The following is a 23,238-nucleotide window of genomic DNA, read 5'->3' as shown; positions in this document are numbered from 1 at the left end:
GCTCCCAGCACTGATCCCTGCGGAACACCACTAGCTACACCCTTCCACCGCTACTCTCTGTCTTCTATAACCAAGCCAGTTCTGTGTCCATCCAGCCAGCGCACCCCGAATCCCATGTGATTTTAGTTTTTATACCAGACTGCCATGTGGGGCCTTGTCAAATACCTTACTAAAGTCCATATAAACTATATCCACAGCCCTTCCCTCGTCAATTATCTTTGTCACCTCTTCAAAAAACTCCTCTCAGGATAAGGAGCCGATCATTTAGGGCTGAGATAAGGAGAAATTACTTCACTTGTGTTGCGAATCTTTGGAATTCTTGACCCAGAAGGTTACAGATTCTCCATCATTGAATAAATTTAATGCTGGGATAGGCAGACTCTTGGCCCCACAGTGAACCATGGGGTATGGGGAGTGGGTGGGAATTGAAGCCCAGAGTCAGCTATGGTCATATTGAATGTTGGAGCAGGTTCGATGGGCCAAGTGGTCTCATATTACATAGAAACATAGAAGATAGGAGCAGGAGGAGGCCATTTGACCCTTCAAGCCTGCTCCGCCATTCATCGCGATCATGGCTGATCGTTCACCATCATTGTTCCAGTACTGTTCCTATTTCTGATGCCCTTGTGTTCTGATTGGACAGGACAGAGGGAACTTCACTCTGTGTCACTCATGGTTCAGTTGTTAGCCCTCCTGACTGAGTCAGAAGATTATGGGTTCAGTTCCGATTCCTGGACTAACTGGAAGAGAAGTCTTCACACACATCCCATCCTCACTGACATGGCATTCCAGAGTATCTGTGCAAAAGATAAGGTTGAAACATGTACTTCTGCAGGGATGGACTTCTGAGGCCGTATAAGGCTCTGGTCAGACCCCATTTGGAGTATTGTGAGCAGTTTTGGGCCCCATATCTAAGGAAGGATGTGCTGGCCTTGGAAAGGGTCCAGAGGAGGTTCACAAGAATGATACCTGGAACGAAGAGCTTTTCATATGAGGAACGGTTGAGGACTCTGGGTCTGTACTCGTGGAGTTTAAAAGGATGAGGGGGGATCTTATTGAAACTTACAGGATACTGCGAGGCCTGGATAGAGTGGACATGGAGAGGATGTTTCCTCTAGTAGGAAAAACTAGAACCAGAGGGCACAACCTCAGGCTAAAGGGATAATCCTTTAAAACAGAGATGAGGAGGAATTTCTTCAGCCAGAGAGTGGTGACTCTGTGGAACTCTTTGCTGCAGAAGACTGTGGAGGCCAAGTCATTGAGTGTCTTTAAGACTTAGATAGATAGATTCTTGGTTAATAAGGGGATCAGAGATTATGGGGAAAAAGCAGGAGAATGGGGATGATAAAAATATCAGCCATGATTGAATGGCGGAGCAGACTCGATGGGCCGAGTGGCCAATTCTGCTCCTATGTCTTAAGGTCTTACGAGTGGCCATTTTCAGCCAGAAGTGCCGACTGGATGATCCATCTCGGCCTCCTCCAGTGGTTCCTAGCGTCGCAGATGCCAGTCTCCAGCCAATTCAATTCACTCCACGTGGGGCGGCACAGTGGCACAGTGGTTAGCACTGCTGCCTCACAGCGCCAGGGACCCGGGTTTGATTCTGGCCTCAGGTCTTCTGGCCTCAGGTCTGTGTGGAGTTTGCATGTTGTCTCCGTGTCTGCGTGTGTTTCCTCCGGGTGCTCCAGTTTCCTCCCACAGTCCAAAGACGTGTAGGTTAGGTTGATTGACCGTGCAAAATTGCCCCTTAGTATCAAGGGGATTAGCGGGATAAATACATAAGGTTACGGGAATAGGGCCTGGGTGGGATTGTCGTGGGTTCTGGCTTGATGGACCAAATAGCCTCCTTCTGCACTGTCGAATTCTATGATATTGATACTGCATGACAACACTGGCCATCTCAATGTTACACGCATAAATGTTTACAGAAATGTACATCAAAGGTAAATTAAATAGGTCAAAACTCTAGAGAAATCTTGTTTGCTCCAACACATAACTGGCGACGCCCCGGAATGCACGGGGGGTTTGTGCTCGGCTCTTACTTGTCAGAAACTCTTTGCGAATTTTAAATGTGTCGACGATTGGCGAGACGATTCCCTCCATGGTGCCCATCATGCTGCCCAATCCCAGGTTAATCAGCATCAGGAAAAAGAGCACAGACCAGAAAGGGGATGCTGGGAAATGAGTCATGGCCTCCGTGAAAGCGATAAACGCCAGGCCTGTACCCTGCACCGACTGCAAGAAATCAGAAAACCAAATCAATGGCAGAAATTTAAACCTCATCACTGCAGCCACCAAACAACAATATTAATATCAGAGCATCATCAACAGAATCTTTACAATTCTGACCAAACACAGATCGTGCTCATTTTCAATATGATTTTTACTCAAGGTTCTGCTCAAAGTGAGGGGAGTTGACAGGATGGACTTGGAAAGGATGTTTCCTCTTGTGGGAGTATCTAGAATTGGGGGTCACTGTTTAAAAAGGTTCACCCAGTTAAAATGGAGCTGAGGCAAAGTATTTCCACTCAGAGGTATAGGGAGGGAGCCTGGCACAGGGAGCGATCGCTGGCAGGTACAGATATCTGGGGTGGGCGGCGGGGGCGGGGGGGGGGGGGGGGGGGGGGTGGGGGGGGGTGGTGATGGTGGTGGTGGTCATAGTGACAGGAGATCTCTAGCACACTCGGAGATCAGGGCACCTGCACAATGGCGCCCCGAGGACTCAGCAGCCAGCTTCACCGTCAAGAATAGGCTCCACCCACTCCCCCTGCTGGTGTGAATCACATCCTGGTGCTTTTTTTTGGACGAGGTGCCATAAGATTGCTTTTTTAAACTCGCCCAAAATTCAAGTTTCAAAAAGATTCTAAGTGCTGAATGATTGCCTGTTTTGGGAAAATTTCACCCATCATCTCGCTACATAACGCAGGTGAGGTCCCAGAGGATTGGAGGATAGCTAATGTGGTCCCGTTATTTAAGAAGGGTAGGAAGGATAACCCGGGTAATTATAGGCCGGTGAGCTTGACGTCCGTGGTGGGGAAGTTGTTGGAGAAGATTCTTAGAGATAGGATGTATGCGCATTTAGAAAGGAATAAACTCATTAACGATAGTCAGCATGGTTTTGTGAGAGGGAGGTCATGCCTCACTAACCTGGTGGAGTTTTTTGAAGGAGTGACCAAAATGGTTGACGAGGGAAGGGCCGTGGATGTCGTCTATATGGACTTTAGTAAAGCGTTTGACAAAGTCCCTCATGGTAGGCTGGTGAAAAAGGTTGGATCTCATGGGATAAAGGGGGAGGTGGCTAGATGGGTGGAGAACTGGCTTGGTCACAGAAGACAGAGGGTGGTAGTGGAAGGGTCTTTTTCCGGCTGGAGGCCTGTGACTAGTGGTATTCCGCAGGGCTCTGTATTGGGACCTCTGCTGTTTGTGATTTATATAAATGATCTGGAAGAAGGTGTAACTGGGGTGGTCAGTAAGTTTGCGGACGACACAAAATTGGCAGGACTTGCAGATAGTGAGGAGCATTGTCAGAAGCTACAGAAGGATATAGATAGGCTGGAAATTTGGGCAAAGAAATGGCAGATGGAGTTCAATCCTGATAAATGCGAAGTGATGCATTTTGGTAGAAATAATGTAGGGAGGAGCTATATGATAAATGGCAGAACCATAAAGGGTGTAGATACGCAGAGGGACCTGGGTGTGCAAGTCCACAGATCCTTGAAAGTGACGTCACAGGTGGAGAAGGTGGTGAAGAAGGCATATGGCATGCTTGCCTTTATAGGACGGGGCATAGAGTATAAAAGTTGGGGTCTGATTTGCAGATGTATAGAACGTTGGTTCGGCCGCATCTGGAATACTGCGTCCAGTTCTGGTCGCCACACTACCAGAAGGACGTGGAGGCTTTGGAGAGAGTACAGAGGAGGTTTACCAGGATGTTACCTGGTATGGAGGGGCTTAGTTATGAAGGGAGATTGGGTAAACTGGGGTTGTTCTCCCTGGAAAGACGGAGGATGAGGGGAGACTTAATAGAGGTGTATATAATTATGAAAGGCATAGATAGGGTGAACGGTGGGAAGCTTTTCCCCAGGTCGGTGGTGACGTTCACGAAGGGTCATAGGTTCAAGGTGAAGGGGGGGAGGTTTAACACAGATATCAGACGGACATATTTTACAGAGGGTGGTGGGGGCCTGGAATGCGCTGCCAGGCAAGGTGGTGGAGGCGGACACACTGGGAACGTTTAAGACTTATCTAGACAGCCATATGAACGGAGTGGGAATGGAGGGATACAAAAGAATGGTCTAGTTTGGACCAGGGAGCGGCACGGGCTTGGAGGGCCGAAGGGCCTGTTCCTGTGCTGTATTGTTCTTTGTTCTATAACTGAAATATAACCCTCCCTACATTTCTATTCAATTCCCCTCCCCTTTTATTAGAACATAGAACATTACAGCGCAGTACAGGCCCTTTGGCCCTCGATGTTGCGCCGACCTGTGAAACCAATCTAAAGCCCATCTAATCTACACTATTCCAATATCATCCAAATGTTTATCCAATTACCATTTAAATGCCCTTAATGTTTTCGAGCCCACTACTGCTGCAGGCAGGGCATTCCACGCCCTTACTACTCTCTGAGTAAAGAACCTACCTCTGACATCTGTCCTATATCTATCATCCCTCAATTTAAAGCTATGTCCCCTCGTGCTAGCTATCACCATCCGAGGAAAAAGGCTCTCACTGTCCGCCCTATCTAATCCTCTGATCATCTTGTATGCCTCGATTAAGTCACCTCTTAACCTTCTTCTCCCTAACGAAAACAACCTCAAGTCCCTCTGCCTTTCCTCATAAGACCTTCCCACCATACCAGGCAACATCCTGGTAGATCTCCTCTGCACCCTTTCCAATGCTTCCACATCCTTCCTATAATGCAGCGACCAGAACTGTACGCAATACTCCAAGTGCGGCCGCACCAGAGTTTTGTACAGCTGCAACATGACCTCATGGCTCCGAAACTCAATCCCTCTACCAATAAAAGCTAACACACCATACGCCTTCTTAACAACCCTATCAACCTGGGTGCCAACTTTCAGGGATCTATGCACATGGACACCGAGATTTCACTGCTCATCCACGCTACCAAGTATCTTACCATTAGCCCAGTACTCTGTAATCCTGTTACTAAATGCAAAGTGAATCACCTCACACTTTTCCGCATTAAACTCCATTTGCCACCTCTCAGCCCAGCTCTGCAGCTTATCTATGTCCCTCTGTAACTTGCAACAACCTTCCGCACTGTCCACAACTCCACCGACTTTTGTGGCATCTGCAAATTTACTAACCCATCCTTCTACGCTCTCATCCAGGTCATTTATAGCAGCAGTGGCCCCAAAACAGATGCTTGCAGTACACCATGCACTAAGCACTAAGACACCCAGATCCCTCTGCATTCTTTCACCATTAGGTATTAGCTTATCTTTTATTTTTCCTGCCAAAATGGACAATTTCACATTTGTCCACATTGTATTCCATTTGTTGAATCTTTGTCCACTCACTGAACCTATCTAGATATTTTCATAGCCTCCTTATCTTCTTTTCACAATTTACTTTCCGACCTATCTTTGTGTCATCAGCAAACTTGGAAACTATCCCATCCATCCCATCGTTTAAGCCATTTATATAAACTGCCAAAGTTTGAGTTCCCAGCACTGATCCCTGTGGCACATCCTGCAACCTGAAAAAGACCCTCTGATGTCTACTCTCTGCTTCCTATTCACTAATCTTCTATCCGTGCCAATATATTACCTCTACAACATGAGCTTTTATAACCGATGTGGCAGCTTATCCTTTTGGAAATTTAAGTACAGCACATCCAGCCTCTGGCGATGATCTTTGCGTCGTCGTTGGAGACGGGAGAGGTTCCAGAGGATTAGAGGATTGCGGATGTGGTTCCTATATTCAAGAAAGGGAATAGGGATGGCCCAGGAAATTACCGACCGGTGAGTCTAACCTCAGTGGTTGGTAAGTTGATGGAGAAGATCCTGAGGGACAGGATTTATGAACATTTAGAGAAGTTTAGTATGCTCAAAGGTAGTCAGCACAGCTTTGTCAAAGGCAAACCATGCCTTACAAGCCTGGTGGAGTTCTTTGAAAATGTGACTCAACATGTTGACAAAGGAAAAGCGGTAGATGTAGTTTACATGGACTTCAGCAAGGCGTTCGATAAGGTCCCCCATGCAAGACTTCTCGAGAAAGTGAGAGGGCATGGGATCCAAGGGGCTGTTGCCTTGTGGATCCAGAACTGGCTTGCCTGCAGAAGGCAGAGAGTGGTTGTAGATGGGTCTTTTTCTGAATGGAGGTCGGTCACCAGTGGTGTGCCCAGGGATCTGTTCTGGGACCCTTGCTGTTTGTCATTTTCATAAATTACCTGGATGAGGAAGTGGAGGGATGGGTTGGTAAGTTTGCCAATGACACAAAGGTTGGTGGTGTTGTGGATAGTTTGGAGGGATGTCAGAAGCTGCAGCATGACATAGATAGGATGCAAGACTAGGCGGAGAAGTGGCAGATGGACTTTAACCCGGATAAATGTGTAGTGGTCCATTTTGGCAGGTCAAATGGGATGAAGGAGTGTAGAGGATCAGAAGGACCTTGGGATCCGGGTCCATAGGACTCTTAAATTGACCTCGCAGGTTGAGGAGGTGGTTGAGAAGGCGTGTGGTGTGCTGGCCTTCATCAATCGAGGGATTGAGTTTAGGAGTCGGGAGATAATGATGCAGCTATATAAGACCCTCGTCAGACCCCACTTAGAGTACTGTGCTCAGTTCTGGTCGCCTCATTACAGGAAGGATGTGGAAATTATTGAAAGGGTGCAGAGAAGATTTACAAGGATGTTGCCTGGATTGGGTGGCATGCCTTATGAGGATAGGTTGAGGGAGCTCGGTCTTTTCCCCTTGGAGAGACGAAGGATGAGAGGTGACCTGATAGAGGTGTACAAGATGTTGAGAGGTATAGATCGGGTGGATTCTCGGAGGCTTTTTCCCAGGGCTGAAATGGCTGCTACGAGAGGACACAGGTTTAAGGTGCTGGGGAGTAGGTGCAGAGGAGATGTCAGGGGTAAGTTTTTCACTCAGAGGGTGGTGGGTGAGTGGGATCGGCTGCCGTCAATGGTGGTGGTGGCAAACTCGATAGGGTCTTTTAAGAGCCTTCTGGATGAGTACATGGGTCTTAATAGGATTGAGGGTTATAGGTAAGCCTATGTATAGGCCTAGGTAGGTAGGGACATGACCGGCGCAACTTGTGGGCCGAAGGGCCTGTTTGTGCTGTAGTTTTTCTATGTTCTATGTTCATCCACAACACCTGCTACTTCCTCAAAGAACTCCATTAAATTGGTTAAACATGATTTCTCTTTCAGAATATTGGGGGCGATTCTCCCAAAAAGATTCTGAATGTCGAACTTGTGGGAAAACTGGAGTAATTCGGGCTGTTTTTTTTAGTGGGAGATAAGTGAATCTCTCACACTCTGAAGAGTCTCTCACACCAGCGTGAATATCATTAGATTTCAGGCGGTGGGGCCTATTCAAACCCGGGAGGCTGAAACCAGCGGGTCAGTGCACGTGTGCAGTGGCCCCAAACTGTCAGTCTCTGGTTTACTGACCAACTCGATGACTGGTCAGCCTGGGACTCCCACAGTGCTGTTCCCTCAACCCCCCAACCAATCATGGGCCAGCCCCAAACCCCTCCATCCCTTCCTGGCTGCCCCCGATCTCCAGCCAACCCCCCACCAGTGGACCCCACTTTGTATCATCTGCAAATTTAGAGATAATACATTCAGTTCCCTCTTCCTGATCATTAATATATAATGTGAACAGTTGGGGTCCTAGCTCAGATCCTTGTGGAACATCACTTTTCACTGCCTGCCAATTGGAAAAAGAGTCATTTATGCCAACTCTTTGCTTCCTATCTGCTAACCAGCTTTCTATCCATCTCAAGACATTGCCCGCAATCGCACTCAGATCCAGATATTGGTGAAACAACAGGATTTTATACAAATCACAATTAATCTTAACCCCTCCAACCAGACAAATTAAAAACATTTAAAATACCAATAGCAAAATATTTCATTCTTCATCTTTACCCCATCCTCAATTACCTCATTATTTCACCATTCCCCTCATGGCTGCCTGGGCACTCACCTTATTCAGCTCATCCTCCAGTTGACATGTGTCCAGCCCAAGTTCACTGAAATGATCTTCCTTCACTGTCTTAATGACACTGTACATCTCGGAGTAATCAGAGGCTGTGAGGTGCGAGAAGTTGATGTGTGGTGGAATCAGATCATGGCTCAGGACCTTGGAATTCAGGTATCCGATAATCTTTTCAGAATTTCTGTTAATGGAAAAATGGAGAAAGAAAGATCCAAACCATATCTTGTGGCGTCAAACACAGGGCAGTGCCGAGCTTGGTGAAGTGTATGGTCCAAATCCCATTCTCAACACTCAATGAGAGATTCAACCGCAAGAGAATCAATTTCATAACATAACACTCCAAAAACACATCCCCTCAGTGCAACCAATCAGAGCTCATTGCTCCTTTAGCCAAGAACACGGAACACAATTTAAAACAAGGAATCTCCATTTTAAGATGGCGATGAGAAATATTTTCTCTCAGAGGGTCAGGAACCTTTGGAACTCTCTTCCGCAGAGGGCAGCGGAAGCAGGGTCAATGATTATTTTTAAGGGAGAGGAAGATTGATTATGAAAGTCAAAGGGTTTTGGGGTAGTGGGAATGTGGGGTTGAAGCCACTATCAGATCAGCCATGATCTTATTGAATAGTGGAGCAGGCTCAAGGCTGAATAGCCTATTCCTGCTTCTAATTCGTACATTTGTATGTAACACAAGAAGTAGGAGCAGGAGTGGACCAAACGATTGTAAAGCTTGTACTGTAATCAATACGATCTTAGGTTTCAATTCTACTTCCTGCCTGTTCCCCAAATTCCTTAATTCCCTGAGACCAAAAATCCACTGATCTCAGCCTGGAATGCATTCAACGATGAGGCATCCACTCAGTCAGGATTGTACAGTACAGGAAAGGCCCTTCAGCACATTGAGTCTACACCGACAATAACCACCACTAAAGTCACACTATTTCCATTTTCCAGGACTTGTACCTTTGGGATAGAGAATTCCAAACATTCACAACTCTTTGAGTGAAGTAATTTCCCCTTGTCTCAATCTAATAACCACCCCCGATGCTATACAAAGATACAAATTCGGAGCAGGAGTAGGCCACTTGGCCCATCGAGCCTGCTCTGCCATTCAATAGGATCATGGCTGATTGTAACCTCAACTGCACATTCCTGCCACCCCCGATAACCTTTCACCCCTTTGTTTATCAATAATCTAATATTCAAAGACTCTGCTTCCATTGCCTTTTACAAAAAGAGTTCCTGAGATTCAGCACACTCAGAAAACAAACTCGCCTCATCTCCTTCTTAAATATAAATCTCTAACAGGACTAGACAGGGTAGATGCAGAGAGGATATTCCCGATGGTGAGGGAGTCCAGAACCAGGGGTCACAGTCTGAGGATTCAGGATAGACCATTTAAGACGGAGGTGAGGAGACATTTCTTCACCCAAAGAGTGGTGAGCCTGTAGAATTCATTACCACAGGAAGTAGTTGATACCAAAACATTGAATGTATTCAAAAGACGGCTGGATATAGCACTCGGAGCAAATGAGATCTAAGATTATGGGGAGAAAGCAGGATTAGGCTATTGAGTTGGATGATCAGCCATGATTGTGATGAATGGCAGAACAGGTTTGAAGGGCCAAATGGCCTCCTCCTGCTCCTATCTTCTATGTTTCTAAATGAGTGACCTCTTATTTTTAAACAGTGACTCCCAGTTCTAGATTCTCTCACAAGAGGAAACATCCTCTCCACATCCACCCTGTCAATATCCCTCAGGGTTTTAAAGGTTGTGAACTTTAGTGGATATAAACCTAACCTCTCCAACTTTCCTCATGAGACAACCTTCCCAATCCTGGTATTATCCTGAGACTGTGCCGCCGTGTTTTAGATTCCCTGACCACTGAAGCACATCTCTCTGTATCCACCCTCCTCCTCCCCTTCTTCTGACCTCCATGGAAAATAGACCCAATTTGCTAAACCTCTCATCATAGGGCAACCCTATCATCCAAGGAACCAATTCAATGAACCTTTGTTGTACCTCCTCCAATACAATAAAGGTCAACATGTTGTTTCCCTTCCTAATTGCTTGCTACACTTGCTAATTTTCTGCATGCTTTTTATGAACACATCCAAGTCCCTTTGAACATCAACACTTACAAGTTTCTCACCTTTTAAAATGTTTTTCTTTTCTATTCTTACAAGCAAAGTGAATAACTTCACACTTCATATATTATACTCCATCTGCCATCTTTTTACCCACGCTCTTAGCCTGTCCATTTCTCTCTGCAGCCCCTCTGTGTCCTCCCCACAGTTTATCTTCCCACCTAGCTTGGTATCATCAGCAAATATAAACACATCACTCTCTGTTTCTGTGTCTAAGTCGCTGATAGAGATTGTAAACAGCTGAGGTCCCAGCACTGATCCTTGCAGCATTCCATTATTCACTGCCTGCTGACTTGAAAATGCCCCGTTTATGCCCACTCTCTACCGCCTGTCTGTTATCCAATCATCTATTCATGCTAATATATTATCCCGACTCCATGGGCTCTTATCTTCTAACTAAACATAACCATTGCTGGGATCCGATTGGTTTCTGGTTTTGAGCTCTGAAACGTTGAAAGTAGTGGGAATGAGTACAAGTTCTGAGATGGGATTAGTTGAAGAAACTTCACAATGTTGCACGTTGTACTGAGACACGTGGAACTTTAATAATATAACAGGAAGATTTAAACTGTGGCCACGTTTACAAACCGACGGCAAGTAAAGCAATGAGGAATCTTCAATCAAATGGATTTGATTGGTTACTGTACGGTTTACCAAAATGGATGACCTCACATTTACCAACATTGTACTCCATCTGCCAGACCCTCGCCCACTCACTCAGATTATCTACATCCCATTGCAGACTTTCAGCGTCCTCTGCACACTTTGCGCTTCCACCCATCTTAGTGTCATCTGCGAATTTTGACACATCTTTGCATTCTCACTGGCTACAGGGGAGGTCCCAGAGGATTGGAGAAGAACCAATGTTGTTCCTTTGTTTAAGAAGGGTAGCAAGAATAATCCAGGTAATTACAGGCCGGTGAGCCTTACATCAGTGGTAGGGAAATTATTGGAGAGGATTCTTCGAGACAGGATTTATTCCCACTTGGAAATAAGTGGACGTATTAGTGAGAGGCAACATGGTTTTGTGAAGGGGAGGTCGTGTCTCACGAACTTGATCGAGTTTTTTGAGGAAGTGACGAAAATGATTGATGAGGGTAGGGCAGTGGATGTTGTCTACATGGACTCCAGTAAGGCCTTTGACAAGGTCCGTCATGGCAGACTGGTGCAGAAGGTGAAGTCTCATGGGATCAGAGGTGAGCTGGCATGGTGGATACAAAACTGACACAGAGCTTCGAAAGCTTGTGTGGCTTTTGCTACCAAATAAACCTGTTGGACTTTAACCTGGTGTTGTTAAACTTCTTACTGTGTTTACCCCAGTCCAACGCCGGCATCTCCACATCGGTCAAAGAAGACAGAGGGTAGCAGTGGAAGGGTGCGTTTCTGAATGGAGGGCTGTGACAAGTGGTGTTCCTCAGGGATTAGTGCTGGGACCTTTGCTGTTTGTAATATATATAAATGATTTGAAGGAAAATGTAACTGGATTGATTAGTAAGTTTGCGGACGACACAAAGGTTGGTGGATTTGCGGATAGAGATGAGGACCATCAGAAGATACAGCAGAATATAAATCAGTTGGAGACATGGACGGAGAGATGGCAGATGGAGTTTAATCCGGACAAATGTGAGGTAATGCAATTTGGAAGGTCTAATACAGATAGGAAATATACAGTAAATGGCAAAACCCTTAAGAATATTGACAGGCAGAGGGATCTGGGTGTACAGGTACACAAGTCACTGAAAGTGGCAATGCAGGTGGAGAAGGTAGTCAAGAAGGCATACAGCATGCTTGCCTTCATCGGCCGGGGTATTGAGTTTAAAAATTGACAAGTCATGTTGCAGCTTTATAGAACCTTAGTTAGGCCGCACTTGGAATCTAGTGTTCAATTCTGGTCGCCACACTACCAAAAGGATGTGAAGGTTTTGGAGAGGGTGCCTGGTATGGAGGGCATTAGCTATGAGGAGAGGTTGGAGAAACTTGGTTTGTTCTCTCTGGAGCGACGGAGTTTGAGGGGAGACCTGATAGAAGTCTACAAGATTATGAGAGGCATGGACAGAGTGAATAGTCAGAAGCTTTTTCCCAGGGTGGAAGAGTCAATTACTAGGGGGCATAGGTTTAAGGTGCGAGGGGCAAGTTTTAAAAGAGATGTATTTGGCAGATTTTTTACACAGAGAGTGGTGGGTGCCTGGAACTCGTTGCCAGCGGAGGTAGTGGAAGCGGATACGGTAGTGACTTTTAAGGGGCGTCTTGACAAGTACATGAAGAGAGAGAGATAGTAGATAAGAGGTATTTTTAACTTACTCTTTTTTTCGGAGTTTTTTTTTCTCTAAGGCAGCCGGGAGTGTAAAACCGGAAGTCGGCCCCAGTGAATTTTTTGAGTCAGAGCAAGGGAGGCAGCGAGTGGAACGCGAGACTGCACAGGCGCCTGACGTCAGCCAGTAGCGCGCGGTAGGTTTAAAAAGCAGGCCGCTCTATCCAGCGGGCAGCATTGTGAGCGGGCGGTGGAGTGAGAGGGAGCAGAGTGGGACGGCTTTGGCTCAAACAGGCTTCGGCGTGAACAGGCAGAAGCGAGGGTAGGCTCCGGTAAGTTGTTTTTGTTTCTTCAGAGTAGAAAGAATGCCAGGCAGGATGTTGGAATGCTTCTCTTGCAGGATGTGGGAAGTCAGGGAGACAACTTAGTTTCAACTTGATCATGGATAAAGATAGATCTGGTCCTCGGGTTGAGGTTCTGAACTGGAAAAAGGCCAAATTTGAAGAAATGAGAAAGGATCTAAAAAGCGTGGATCGGGACAGGCTGTTCTCTGGCAAGGATGTGAATGGTAAGTGGGAGGCTTTCAAAGGAGAAATTTTGAGAGTTTGTATGTTCCTGTCAGGATTAAAGGCAAAGTGAATAAGAATAAGGAACCTTTGTTCTTGAGGGATATTGGAACTCTGATAAAGAAGAAGAGAGAGATGTATGACATGTATAGGCAACAGGGAGCAAATAAGATGCTTCAGGAGCATAAAAAGTGCAAGAAACTACTTAAGAAAGAAATCAGGAGGGCTAAAAGAAGACATGAGGTTGCTTTGGCAGACAAGGTGAAGGATAATCCTAAGAGCTTCTACAGGTATGTTAAGAACAAAAGGATAGTAAGGGATAAAATTGGTCCTCTTGAAGATCAGAGTGGTCGGCTATGTATGGAACCAAAAGAAATGGAGGAGATATTAAATGGGTTTTTGGCATCCGTATTTACTAAGGAAACTGGCACAGAGTCTATGGAAATAAGGCAAACAAGTAGGGAGGTCATGGAACCTATTAAGATTAAAGGGGAGGAGTTGCTTGCTGTCTTGAGGCAAATCAGAGTAGATACATCCCAAGGACCAGACAGGGTATTCCCTCGGACCTTGAAGGAGACTAGTGTTGAAATTGCAGGGGCCCTGGCAGATATATTTAAAATGTCGGTATCCACGGGTGAGGTGCTGGATGACTGGAGGATAGCTCATGTTGCTCCGTTGTTTAAAAAAGGCTCAAAAAGTAATGCGGGAAATTATAGGCCAGTAAGTTTGATGTCAGTAGTAGGTAAATTATTGGAAGGAGTACTAAGAGATAGGATCTACAAATATTTTTGATAGACAGGGACTTATTAGGGAGAGTCAACATGGCTTTGTGCGTGGTAGGTCATGTTTAACCAAACTATTAGAGTTTTCCGAGGAGGTTGCCAGGAAAGTGGATGAAGGGAAGGCAGTGGATGTTGTCTACATGGACTTCAGTAAGGCCTTTGACAAGGTCCCGCATGGGAGGTTAGTTAGGAAGGTTCAGTCGCGAGGTATACATGGAGAGGTAGTAAATTGGATTAGACATTGGCTCAATGGAAGAAGCCAGAGAGTGGTAGTGGAGGATTGCTTCTCTGAGTGGAGGCCTGTGACTAGTGGTGTGCCACAGGGATCAGTGCTGGGTCCATTGTTGTTTGTCATCTATATCAATGATCTGGATGATAATGTGGTAAATTGGATGAGCAAATTTGCTGATGATACAAAGATTGGAGGTGTAGTGGACAGTGAGGAAGGTTTTCAAAGCTTGCAGAGGGATTTGGACCAACTAGAAAAATGGGCTGAAAAATGGCAGATGGAGTTTAATGCAGACAAGTGTGAGGTATTGCACTTTTGAAGGACAAACCAAGGTAGAACATACAAGGTAAATGGTAGGACACTGAAGAGTGCAGTAGAACAGAGGGATCTGGGAATACAGATACATAATTCCCTAAAAGTGGCGTCACAGGTAGATAGGGTCGTAAAGAGTGCTTTTGGTACATTGGCCTTTATAAATTAAAGTATTGAGGATAAGAGTTGGAATGTTATGGTGAGGCTGTATAAGACATTGGTGAGGCCGAATTTAGAGTATTGTGTGCAGTTTTGGTCACCTAATTACAGGAAGGATATTAATAAGGTTGAAAGAGTGCAGAGAAGGTTTACAAGGATGTTGCCGGGACTTGAGAAACTGAGTTACAGGGAAAGGTTGAATAGGTTAGGACTTTATTCCCTGCAGCGTAGAAGAATGAGGGGAGATTTGATAGAGGTGTATAAAATTATGATGGGTATAGATAGAGTGAATGGAAGCAGGCTTTTTCCACTGAGGCTGGGAGAGAAAAAAACTAGGGGACATGGGTTCAGGGTGAAGGGAGAAAAGTTTAAAGAACATAGAGCATAGAACAGTACAGCACAGAACAGGCCCTTCGGCCCACGATATTATGCCGAGCTTTATCTGAAACCAGGATCAAGCTATCCCACTCCCTATCATCCTGGTGTGCTCCATGTGCCTATCCGATAACCGCTTAAATGTTCCTAAAGTGTCTGACTCCACTATCACTGCAGGCAGTCCATTCCACACCCCAACCACTCTCTGCGTAAAGAACCTACCTCTGATATCCTTCCTGTATCTCCCACCACGAACCCTATAGTTATGCCCCCTTGTAATCGCTCCTTCCACCCGAGGAAATAGTCTTTGAACGTTCACTCTATCTATCCCCTTCATTTTATAAACCTCTATTAAGTCTCCCCTCAGCCTCCTCCGCTCCAGAGAGAACAGCCCGAGCTCCCTCAATCTTTCCTCATAAGACCTACCCTCCAAACCAGGCAGCATCCTGGTAAATCTCCTCTGCACTCTTTCCAACGCTTCCACATCCTTCTAATAGTGAGGTGACCAGAACTGCACACAATATTCCAAATGTGGTCTCACCAAGGTCCTGTACAGTTGCAGCATAACCCCACAGCTCTTAAACTCCAACCCCCTGTTAATAAAAGCTAACACACTATAGGCCTTCTTCACAGCTCTATCCACTTGAGTGGCAACCTTTAGAGATCTGTGGATATGGACCCCAAGATCTCTCTGTTCCTCCACAGTCTTCAGAACCCTACCTTTGACCCTGTAATCCACATTTAAATTAGTCCTACCAAAATGAATCACCTCACATTTATCAGGGTTAAACTCCATTTGCCATTTTTCAGCCCAGCTTTGCATCCTATCTATGTCTCTTTGCAGCCTACAACAGCCCTCCACCTCATCCACTACTACACCAATCTTGGTGTCATCAGCAAATTTACTGATCCACCCGTCAGTCCCCTCCTCTAAGTCATTAATAAAAATCACAAAGAGCAGAGGACCAAGCACTGATCCCTGTGGCACTCCGCTAGCAACCTGCCTCCAGTCCGAAAATTTTCCATCCACCACCACCCTCTGTCTTCGATCAGATAGCCAGTTACCTATCCAATCGGCCAACTTTCCCTCTATCCCACACCTCCTTACTTTCATCATAAGCCGACCATGGGGGACCTTATCAAACGCCTTACTAAAATCCATGTATATGACATCAACTGCCCTACCTTCATCAACACACTTAGTTACCTCCTCAAAAAATTCAATCAAATTTATGAGGCATGACTTGCCCTTCACGAATCTGTGCTGACTATCCCGGATTAATCCGCATCTTTCTAAATGGTTGTAAATCCCATCCCTAAGGACCTTTTCCATCAATTTACCAACCACCGAAGTAAGACTAACCGGTCTATAATTACCAGGGTCATTTCTATTCCCTTTCTTAAACAGAGGAACAACATTCGCCACTCTCCAGTCCTCTGGCACCATCCCCGTGGACAGTGAGGACCCAAAGATCAAAGCCAAAGGTTCTGCAATCTCATCCCTTGCCTCCCAAAGAATCCTAGGATATATTTCATCAGGCCCAGGGGACTTATTGACCTTCAGTTTATTCAAAACTGCCAGTACATCCTCCCTCCGAACAACTATTTCCTCCAGCCTATTAGCCTGTAACACCTTCTCTTCCTCAAAAACATGGCCCCTCTCCTTGGTGAACACTGAAGAAAAGTATTCATTCATCACCTCGCCTATCTCTACTGACTCCATACACAAAGGGAATATTAGGGGGGGCTTCTTCACACAGAGAGTGGTGGGAGTGTGGAATGAGCTGCCAGATGAAGTGGTGAATGCAGACTCACTTTTAACATTTAAGAAAAACTTGGACAGGTACATGGATGAGAGGGGTGTGGAGGGATATGGTCCACGTGCAGGTCAGTGGGACTCGGCAGAAAAATGGTTCGGCACAGACAAGAAGGGCCAAAAGGCCTGTTTCTGTGCTGTAATGTTCTATGGTTCTATGAATGAGATGGGAATAGAGGGATATGGTCCCCGGAAGCGTAGGGGGTTTTAGTTAAGTTGGGTAGCATGGTCGGTGCAGGCTTGGAGGGCCGAAGGGCCTGTTCCTGTGCTGTAATTTTCTTTGTTCTTTGTACACTTGGTCCCCAACTCCAAATCATCTATGTAAATTGTAAACAATGTAACTAGTAGAATAGATAAGGGAGAACCAGTGTGTGTGTTGTTTTTAGACTTGCAGAAGGATTTTTATAAAGTATCTCATTAGAGATTAATGGGCAAAATTAAGCACATGGAATGGGAAAAATGGATTGGCATGGATCGAAAACTGGTTGACAGACAGGAAACCAATGGGCCTTTTTCCGAGTGGCAGTCCAGGATTAGTGGGGTATGGCAAGGATCAGTGCTGCGGCTCCTGCTGTGCACAACATCATATCAATGAATGAGGTAACTAAAATATAACATTTCCAAGTTTGCTAACAATACAAAATGGGCAGAATTATAAATTGTGAGGAGGATGCAAGAAGGCTTCATGGTGATTTAGACAAGTTGAGTGAGTGGGCAAACACATGACAGATGCAGTACAGCGTGGCTAAACGTGAACTTTGGTGTGAAAATCAGAAAGGAAGAATATTATTTAAATGGTGATATATTGGGAAGTGTGGATGTACAAACGGATCTGGGTGTCCTTGTACGCCACTCAATGAAAGTGGGCAGGCAGGTGCAGCAAACAATGAGGGAGGAAAATGGTATGTTGGTTTTTATGGGCGGCACGGTGGCACGGTGGTTAGCACTGCCGCCTCACACTCCAGGTACCCGGGTTCGATTCCCGTCTTGGGTCACTGTCTGTGTGGAGTTTGCACGTTCTCCCCGTGTCTGTGTGGGTTTCCTCTGGGTGCTCTGGTTTCCTCCCACACTGCAAAGATGTGGGGGTAAGGTGCATTGGCCAGGCTAAATTGCCCCTTAGTGTCCCAGGATGCGTAAATTAGGGGGATTAGCGGGGTAAATATGTGGAATTGGAGGATAGGGCTTGGGTGGGATTGTTGTCAGTGCAGACTTGATGGGCCGAATGACCTCATTCTGCACTCTACGGTTTCTATGTTTCATTGGAAGAGGATTTGAGTTCAGAAGTAGAGATAGATCCAGGTGTGATCTCACAGAGCCTTGGTGAGATCACACCTGGAGTATTTTGTGCAGTTTTGGTCTCCCTACATAAGGAAGGATGTACTTGCCACAGACCAAATGCAGCTAAGGTTCACAAGACTGATACCGGGGTTGGCGGGACTGTCCTATGAGGAGAGATTGATTCGATTGGGCCAGTATTCACTAGAGTTTATAAGGATGAGAGGAGATCTGATTGAAATGTATAAAATTCTAACAGGGCTGGACAGACTAGATGCAGCGAGGATGTCTTCCCTGGCTGGAAGATCTAGAACCGGGAACACAGTCTCAGGATACGGGGCAGACCCTTTAGGAATGAAATTAGGGAAAATTTCTTCATTCAAACGATAATGAATTTATGGAATTCTCCACCACAGAGCGCGTGGAGGACAAGACACTGAATACACTCAAGAAAGATTTTTTAGATTTTAATGGCATCAAGGGATATGAGGAGAAAGCAAAAATATGGCATTGAGATCGCGGAACAGCCATGTTCATACTGAATGGCAGAGCAGGCTTGAAGAGCTAAATGGCCTACTCCTGCTCCTAGTTTGTGTGTTTCTAAATGGAAGGTTCCTGAACACAGAGTACCGTGATACTGTTGGACACAAAGAGCCCATCCCTCACTGGCTGCTAATGTCTGAACCTGCCCAACATCTCACCACGGTCAAGAAATCCAACTCCTTTTTTGTTTATCTCTGGCATCAACCGTTTGCAAAGATTTATTCTTTGCAGCAACTGTATTAAAGTTACCAATAACCTCAAAGGAAATGCAATAAAGTGGTCACATGTAGCATCGAGAGAAACTCGGGCTGTATTGTGCCCCGTATAGTGCGACACACACTCGCTTCTGAATCTCAGCCAATCTGAGCACTTGCTGCATCAGCAAACATTTGGAATTCCCAATGATCCCAGCTGGGTTTCTGCTGTTCCAATGCAGTAACCCTGTGATTCTTACATCACAGCTCCATCTCCAGGCTGAGCTCAAACCCAGTTGTGTATCACCCAGTCTCATCCTCACGCCCACATCGCTGGTAGGTGCCAAGGGGAATGAGGTGTTCCACATGTGTGATTCACACCAGGTCAGAAAACTCTGGCTATCACCACTGTGTTCGGTTTAGATTCTGTTCTAACCACAAACTATTCTGTAAAGCTCTGACAAACTTACGTTATAACACATTTCTCATTCATCACATTAGCTTTGAATCCAAGGACTGCAAAAACCACGAGTGTCGCCAGGACAGAGGTGAAAAAATTAATGAAAGCGACAAGAGCTGCGTCAAAGTGACAGTTGTTGTCTTTCTTGTTGTAACTTGAGAATGCGATGACTCCGCCAAACCCTAGACCGAGGGCAAAGAAGACTTGTGTAGCTGCTTCCCTCCATACCTGCGAATCCATCATCTTCTCCAGCTGTTAGACATATAAAAACAACAGTGTACAGAATGGGCAGCTTAATGTCAAAACAAGCTTCACTTGCCACAGCAAAGGTCACAGCCAGGGTAAAGGTTGCAGGGTCAGTGCTGAGTTAACTGATCATAGCTTGGGCTTTAGTGCTGGCCAAAGCAAGAAAGGGGTGATGATCACATGGTGTTCCTGAACTCAATGCCTGCCCTTTGACCCATGGGGGAAAGTGCTTACCCACAACCCCACATGGTGACCAGATACCTGGTGGCAGCATTTTACCAGAATCTTTGTTTAAAAAAGAATTCTATCCTGGAATGTGGGCATCGCTGGCAAGGTCAGCATTTGTTGCCCATCCCCATTGCCCTTGAACTGAGTGACTTGCCCATTTCAGAGGACATTTAAGAGTCAAAATATTGCTGTGGCTCTGGAGTCACATGTAGGCCAGACCGGGTAAGATCGGCAGATTTCCTTCCCTCAAGGACATGAGTGAACCAGATGGGTTTTTATAACAATCAATGATGGTTGTCATGGTCACCATCAGTGAAGCTCACTTTTTATTCCAGATTTATTTAATTGAATTTAAATTCCCACAACTGGCATGCTGAAGTTTACACACAATATCCCCAGACTACCAGTCCAGTCCTCTGGGTTACTAATCCAGTCACATAGCCTCGATGCTCCTGTACCTCACCCACCCCCTCCCAGTCACATCCCCATAGTCATCCCCATGTCCCAGACACCCGATCACTATCCCCCAGTGCCATCCCACACCCCAACACCCATCCGTACCCTGTGCACAGTAATCCTAGTCCAGTGAGATAGCTTCTACGCTCCTGTACCTCAGCAACACACATTTCCCAAAGTTATTTTTTAAATTGCACTGAGTTAAATTTACAAAATGATGGACTGGAAGGAATTCCCTTCTGTCACCTCCAACAGAACTGCCCATCCCCCAGCCTCTGACAAAACCCCAGCGTCCCCCACTCAGTACAACCACCCCCAACAACACCCCCAGCGTCCCCCACTCAGTACACCCACTCTGGCACCCCCCCAGCGTCCCCCACTCAGTACACCCACTCTGGCACCCCCCAGCGTCCCCCACTCAGTTCACCCACTCTGGCACCCCCCCAGCGTCCCCCACTCAGCACACCCACTCTGGCACCCCCCCAGCGTCCCCCACTCAGTTCACCTACCCTTAACAACTCCCCAGCTTCCCCCACTCAGTACACTCACCCTTAACAACTCCCCAGCGTCCCCCTCTCCCAGCCACATCCCCAAAGTCGACCCCCACGCCCAGATACCTGATCACTATCCCAGTGCCACCCCACACCCCAATACCCATCTATACCCTGTGCCCAGTAATGCCCCAGAGAGGATGACAGACAACACTGCAAGAGGCAGCGTACCTTCGGAGTAAACATGTGAAGAATTCCATCAATCGAGCCTCGGAGGAGAAGACTTCGAATCAGGAAACAAATCAGAACGACATATGGAAACAGAGAACTGAAGTACATCACCTGAAGAGAGTGAAACAAATCTATGAAATTAGATCTACAGATCTACAAAAGCGATTAACTTCACGAGCAACCATCAGAGGCATAACAAAAATATATTTCAGTAAATACAAAATACTGAGTCCATCCAGTTCCAGAATTTGACTCCAAAATACAGAGTAAAGCTCCCTCTGCACTGTCCCCATCAAACACCCCCAGGACAGGTACAGCACGGGGTTAGATACAGAGTAAAGCTCCCTCGACACTGTCCCCATCAAACACTCCCAGGACAGGTACAGCACGGGGTTAGATACAGAGTAAAGCTCCCTCGACACTGTCCCCATCAAACACTCCCAGGACAGGTACAGCACGGGGTTAGATACAGAGTAAAGCTCCCTCTACACTGTCCCCATCAAACACTCCCAGGACAGGTACAGCATGGGGTTAGATACAGAGTAAAGCTCCCTCTACACTGTCCCCCATCAAACACTCCCAGGACAGGTAGAGCACGGGGTTAGATACAGAATAAAACTCCCTCCACACTGTCCCCATCAAACACTCCCAGGACAGGTAGAGCACGGGGTTAGATACAGAGTAAAGCTCCCTCTACACTGTCCCCATCAAACACTCCCAGGACAGGTACAGCATGGGGTTAGATACAGAGTAAAGCTCCCTCTACACTGTCCCCATCAAACACTCCCAGGACAGGTAGAGCACGGGGTTAGATACAGAGTAAAGCTCCCTCTACACTGTCCCCATCAAACACTCCCAGGACAGGTACAGCATGGGGTTAGATACAGAGTAAAGCTCCCTCTACACTGTCCCCCATCAAACACTCCCAGGACAGGTACAGCACGGGGTTAGATACAGAATAAAACTCCCTCCACACTGTCCCCATCAAACACTCCCAGGACAGGTAGAGCACGGGGTTCGATACAGAGTAAAGCTCCCTCTACACTGTCCCCATCAAACACGATGTGGAGCTGCCGGCGTTGGACTGGGGTAAACACACTAAGAAGTTTAACAACACCAGGTTAAAGTCCAACAGGTTTATTTGGTAGCAAAAGCCAGAAATAAAAGCTTAAGGCTCCGAAAGCTTGTGTGGCTTTTGCTACCAAATAAACCTGTTGAACTTTAACCTGGTGTTGTTAAACTTCCCATCAAACACTCCCAGGACAGGTACAGCACAGGGTTAGATACAGAGTAAAACTCCCTCTACACTGTCCCCATCAAACACCCCCAGGACAGGTACAGCACGGGGTTAGATACAGAGTAAAGCTCCCTCTACACTGTCCCCATCAAACACTCCCAGGACAGGTCCAGTACGGGCTAGATACAGAGTAAAACTCCTCCTACACTTTCCAAATCAAAGTATGGTCTTACCTTGCCAGATGATTGGATGCCTTTGATTGTACACAATCCTACAAGAAACCAGGCAGTAAATAGACACAGGGTCATCTTCCAGTTCAGACCTCCTCCTTCATTGATGTTATTGGCGATATTCAAAGTTTCTCTGTACCAGAAGTAGGTTGTAGCCGAACTTTTTTCACATTCTGGCTCCACAACTGGAGTGAGATACAGTCACAGTTAGTCACAAATTCATACAGTGCAGAAAAGGCCCTTTGGCCCATCAAGTCTGCACTGACAATAACTACCACTTAAAGGTGCGCTAATCCCATTTTCCTGCACTTGTCCCATATCCTTCAATGTAATGATATTTCAAGTGCTCATCCAAATGTATTCCCCCCCTCCCATTTTCATCTATATCATTTATGTTAATACAAACAATAACGATCCCAGTACTGATCCTTCTGGTACACCACTGGTCACCGGCCTCCAGTCACTCAAACAAGCTTCTACCACAACCCTTTGTGTCCTATTACTGAGCCAGTTTCTGATCCATCTTGACAGATTTCCCTGAATTATAAGTGCTTTAACCTTCTCAATCAGTCTCCCATGTGGGACCTTGTCAAAGGCTTTATGGCGACGCACTGCTGCCTCACAGCACCAGGGACCCAGGTTCGATTCCAGCCTTGGGTCACTGTCTGTGTGGAGTTTGCACATTCTCCCCGTTTCTGTGCGGGTTTCCTCCGGGTGCTCCGGTTTCCTCCCACAGTCCAAAGATGTGCGGGTTAGATTGATTTTGCCATTGCCCCTTAGGGGATAGAACCTGGGTGGGATTGTTGACAGTGCAGGC

General features: G+C 46.2%; 1 protein-coding gene across 1 annotated transcript in view; it reads right to left on the bottom strand.

Annotated features, from left to right (window-relative positions):
* Window positions 1-23,238, bottom strand: part of slc6a17 (solute carrier family 6 member 17) — a 98,058-nt gene that overhangs the window by 14,981 nt on the left and 59,839 nt on the right. The window contains exons 3-7 of the mRNA XM_078241924.1: window positions 22,425-22,606; window positions 20,955-21,065; window positions 19,313-19,554; window positions 8,181-8,373; window positions 2,043-2,235 (exon numbers count right to left, since the gene is read on the bottom strand). Coding sequence (XP_078098050.1) covers window positions 2,043-2,235; window positions 8,181-8,373; window positions 19,313-19,554; window positions 20,955-21,065; window positions 22,425-22,606 — 921 coding nt within the window. The remainder of the gene's footprint in view (window positions 1-2,042; window positions 2,236-8,180; window positions 8,374-19,312; window positions 19,555-20,954; window positions 21,066-22,424; window positions 22,607-23,238) is intronic.

The sequence above is a fragment of the Mustelus asterias genome, chromosome 25 (genome assembly GCF_964213995.1).
Source record: "Mustelus asterias chromosome 25, sMusAst1.hap1.1, whole genome shotgun sequence".
Lineage (NCBI taxonomy): Eukaryota > Metazoa > Chordata > Chondrichthyes > Carcharhiniformes > Triakidae > Mustelus > Mustelus asterias.
Note: the sequence above shows the minus strand (reverse complement) of the source record. Positions and strands in the feature narration are given on the sequence as shown.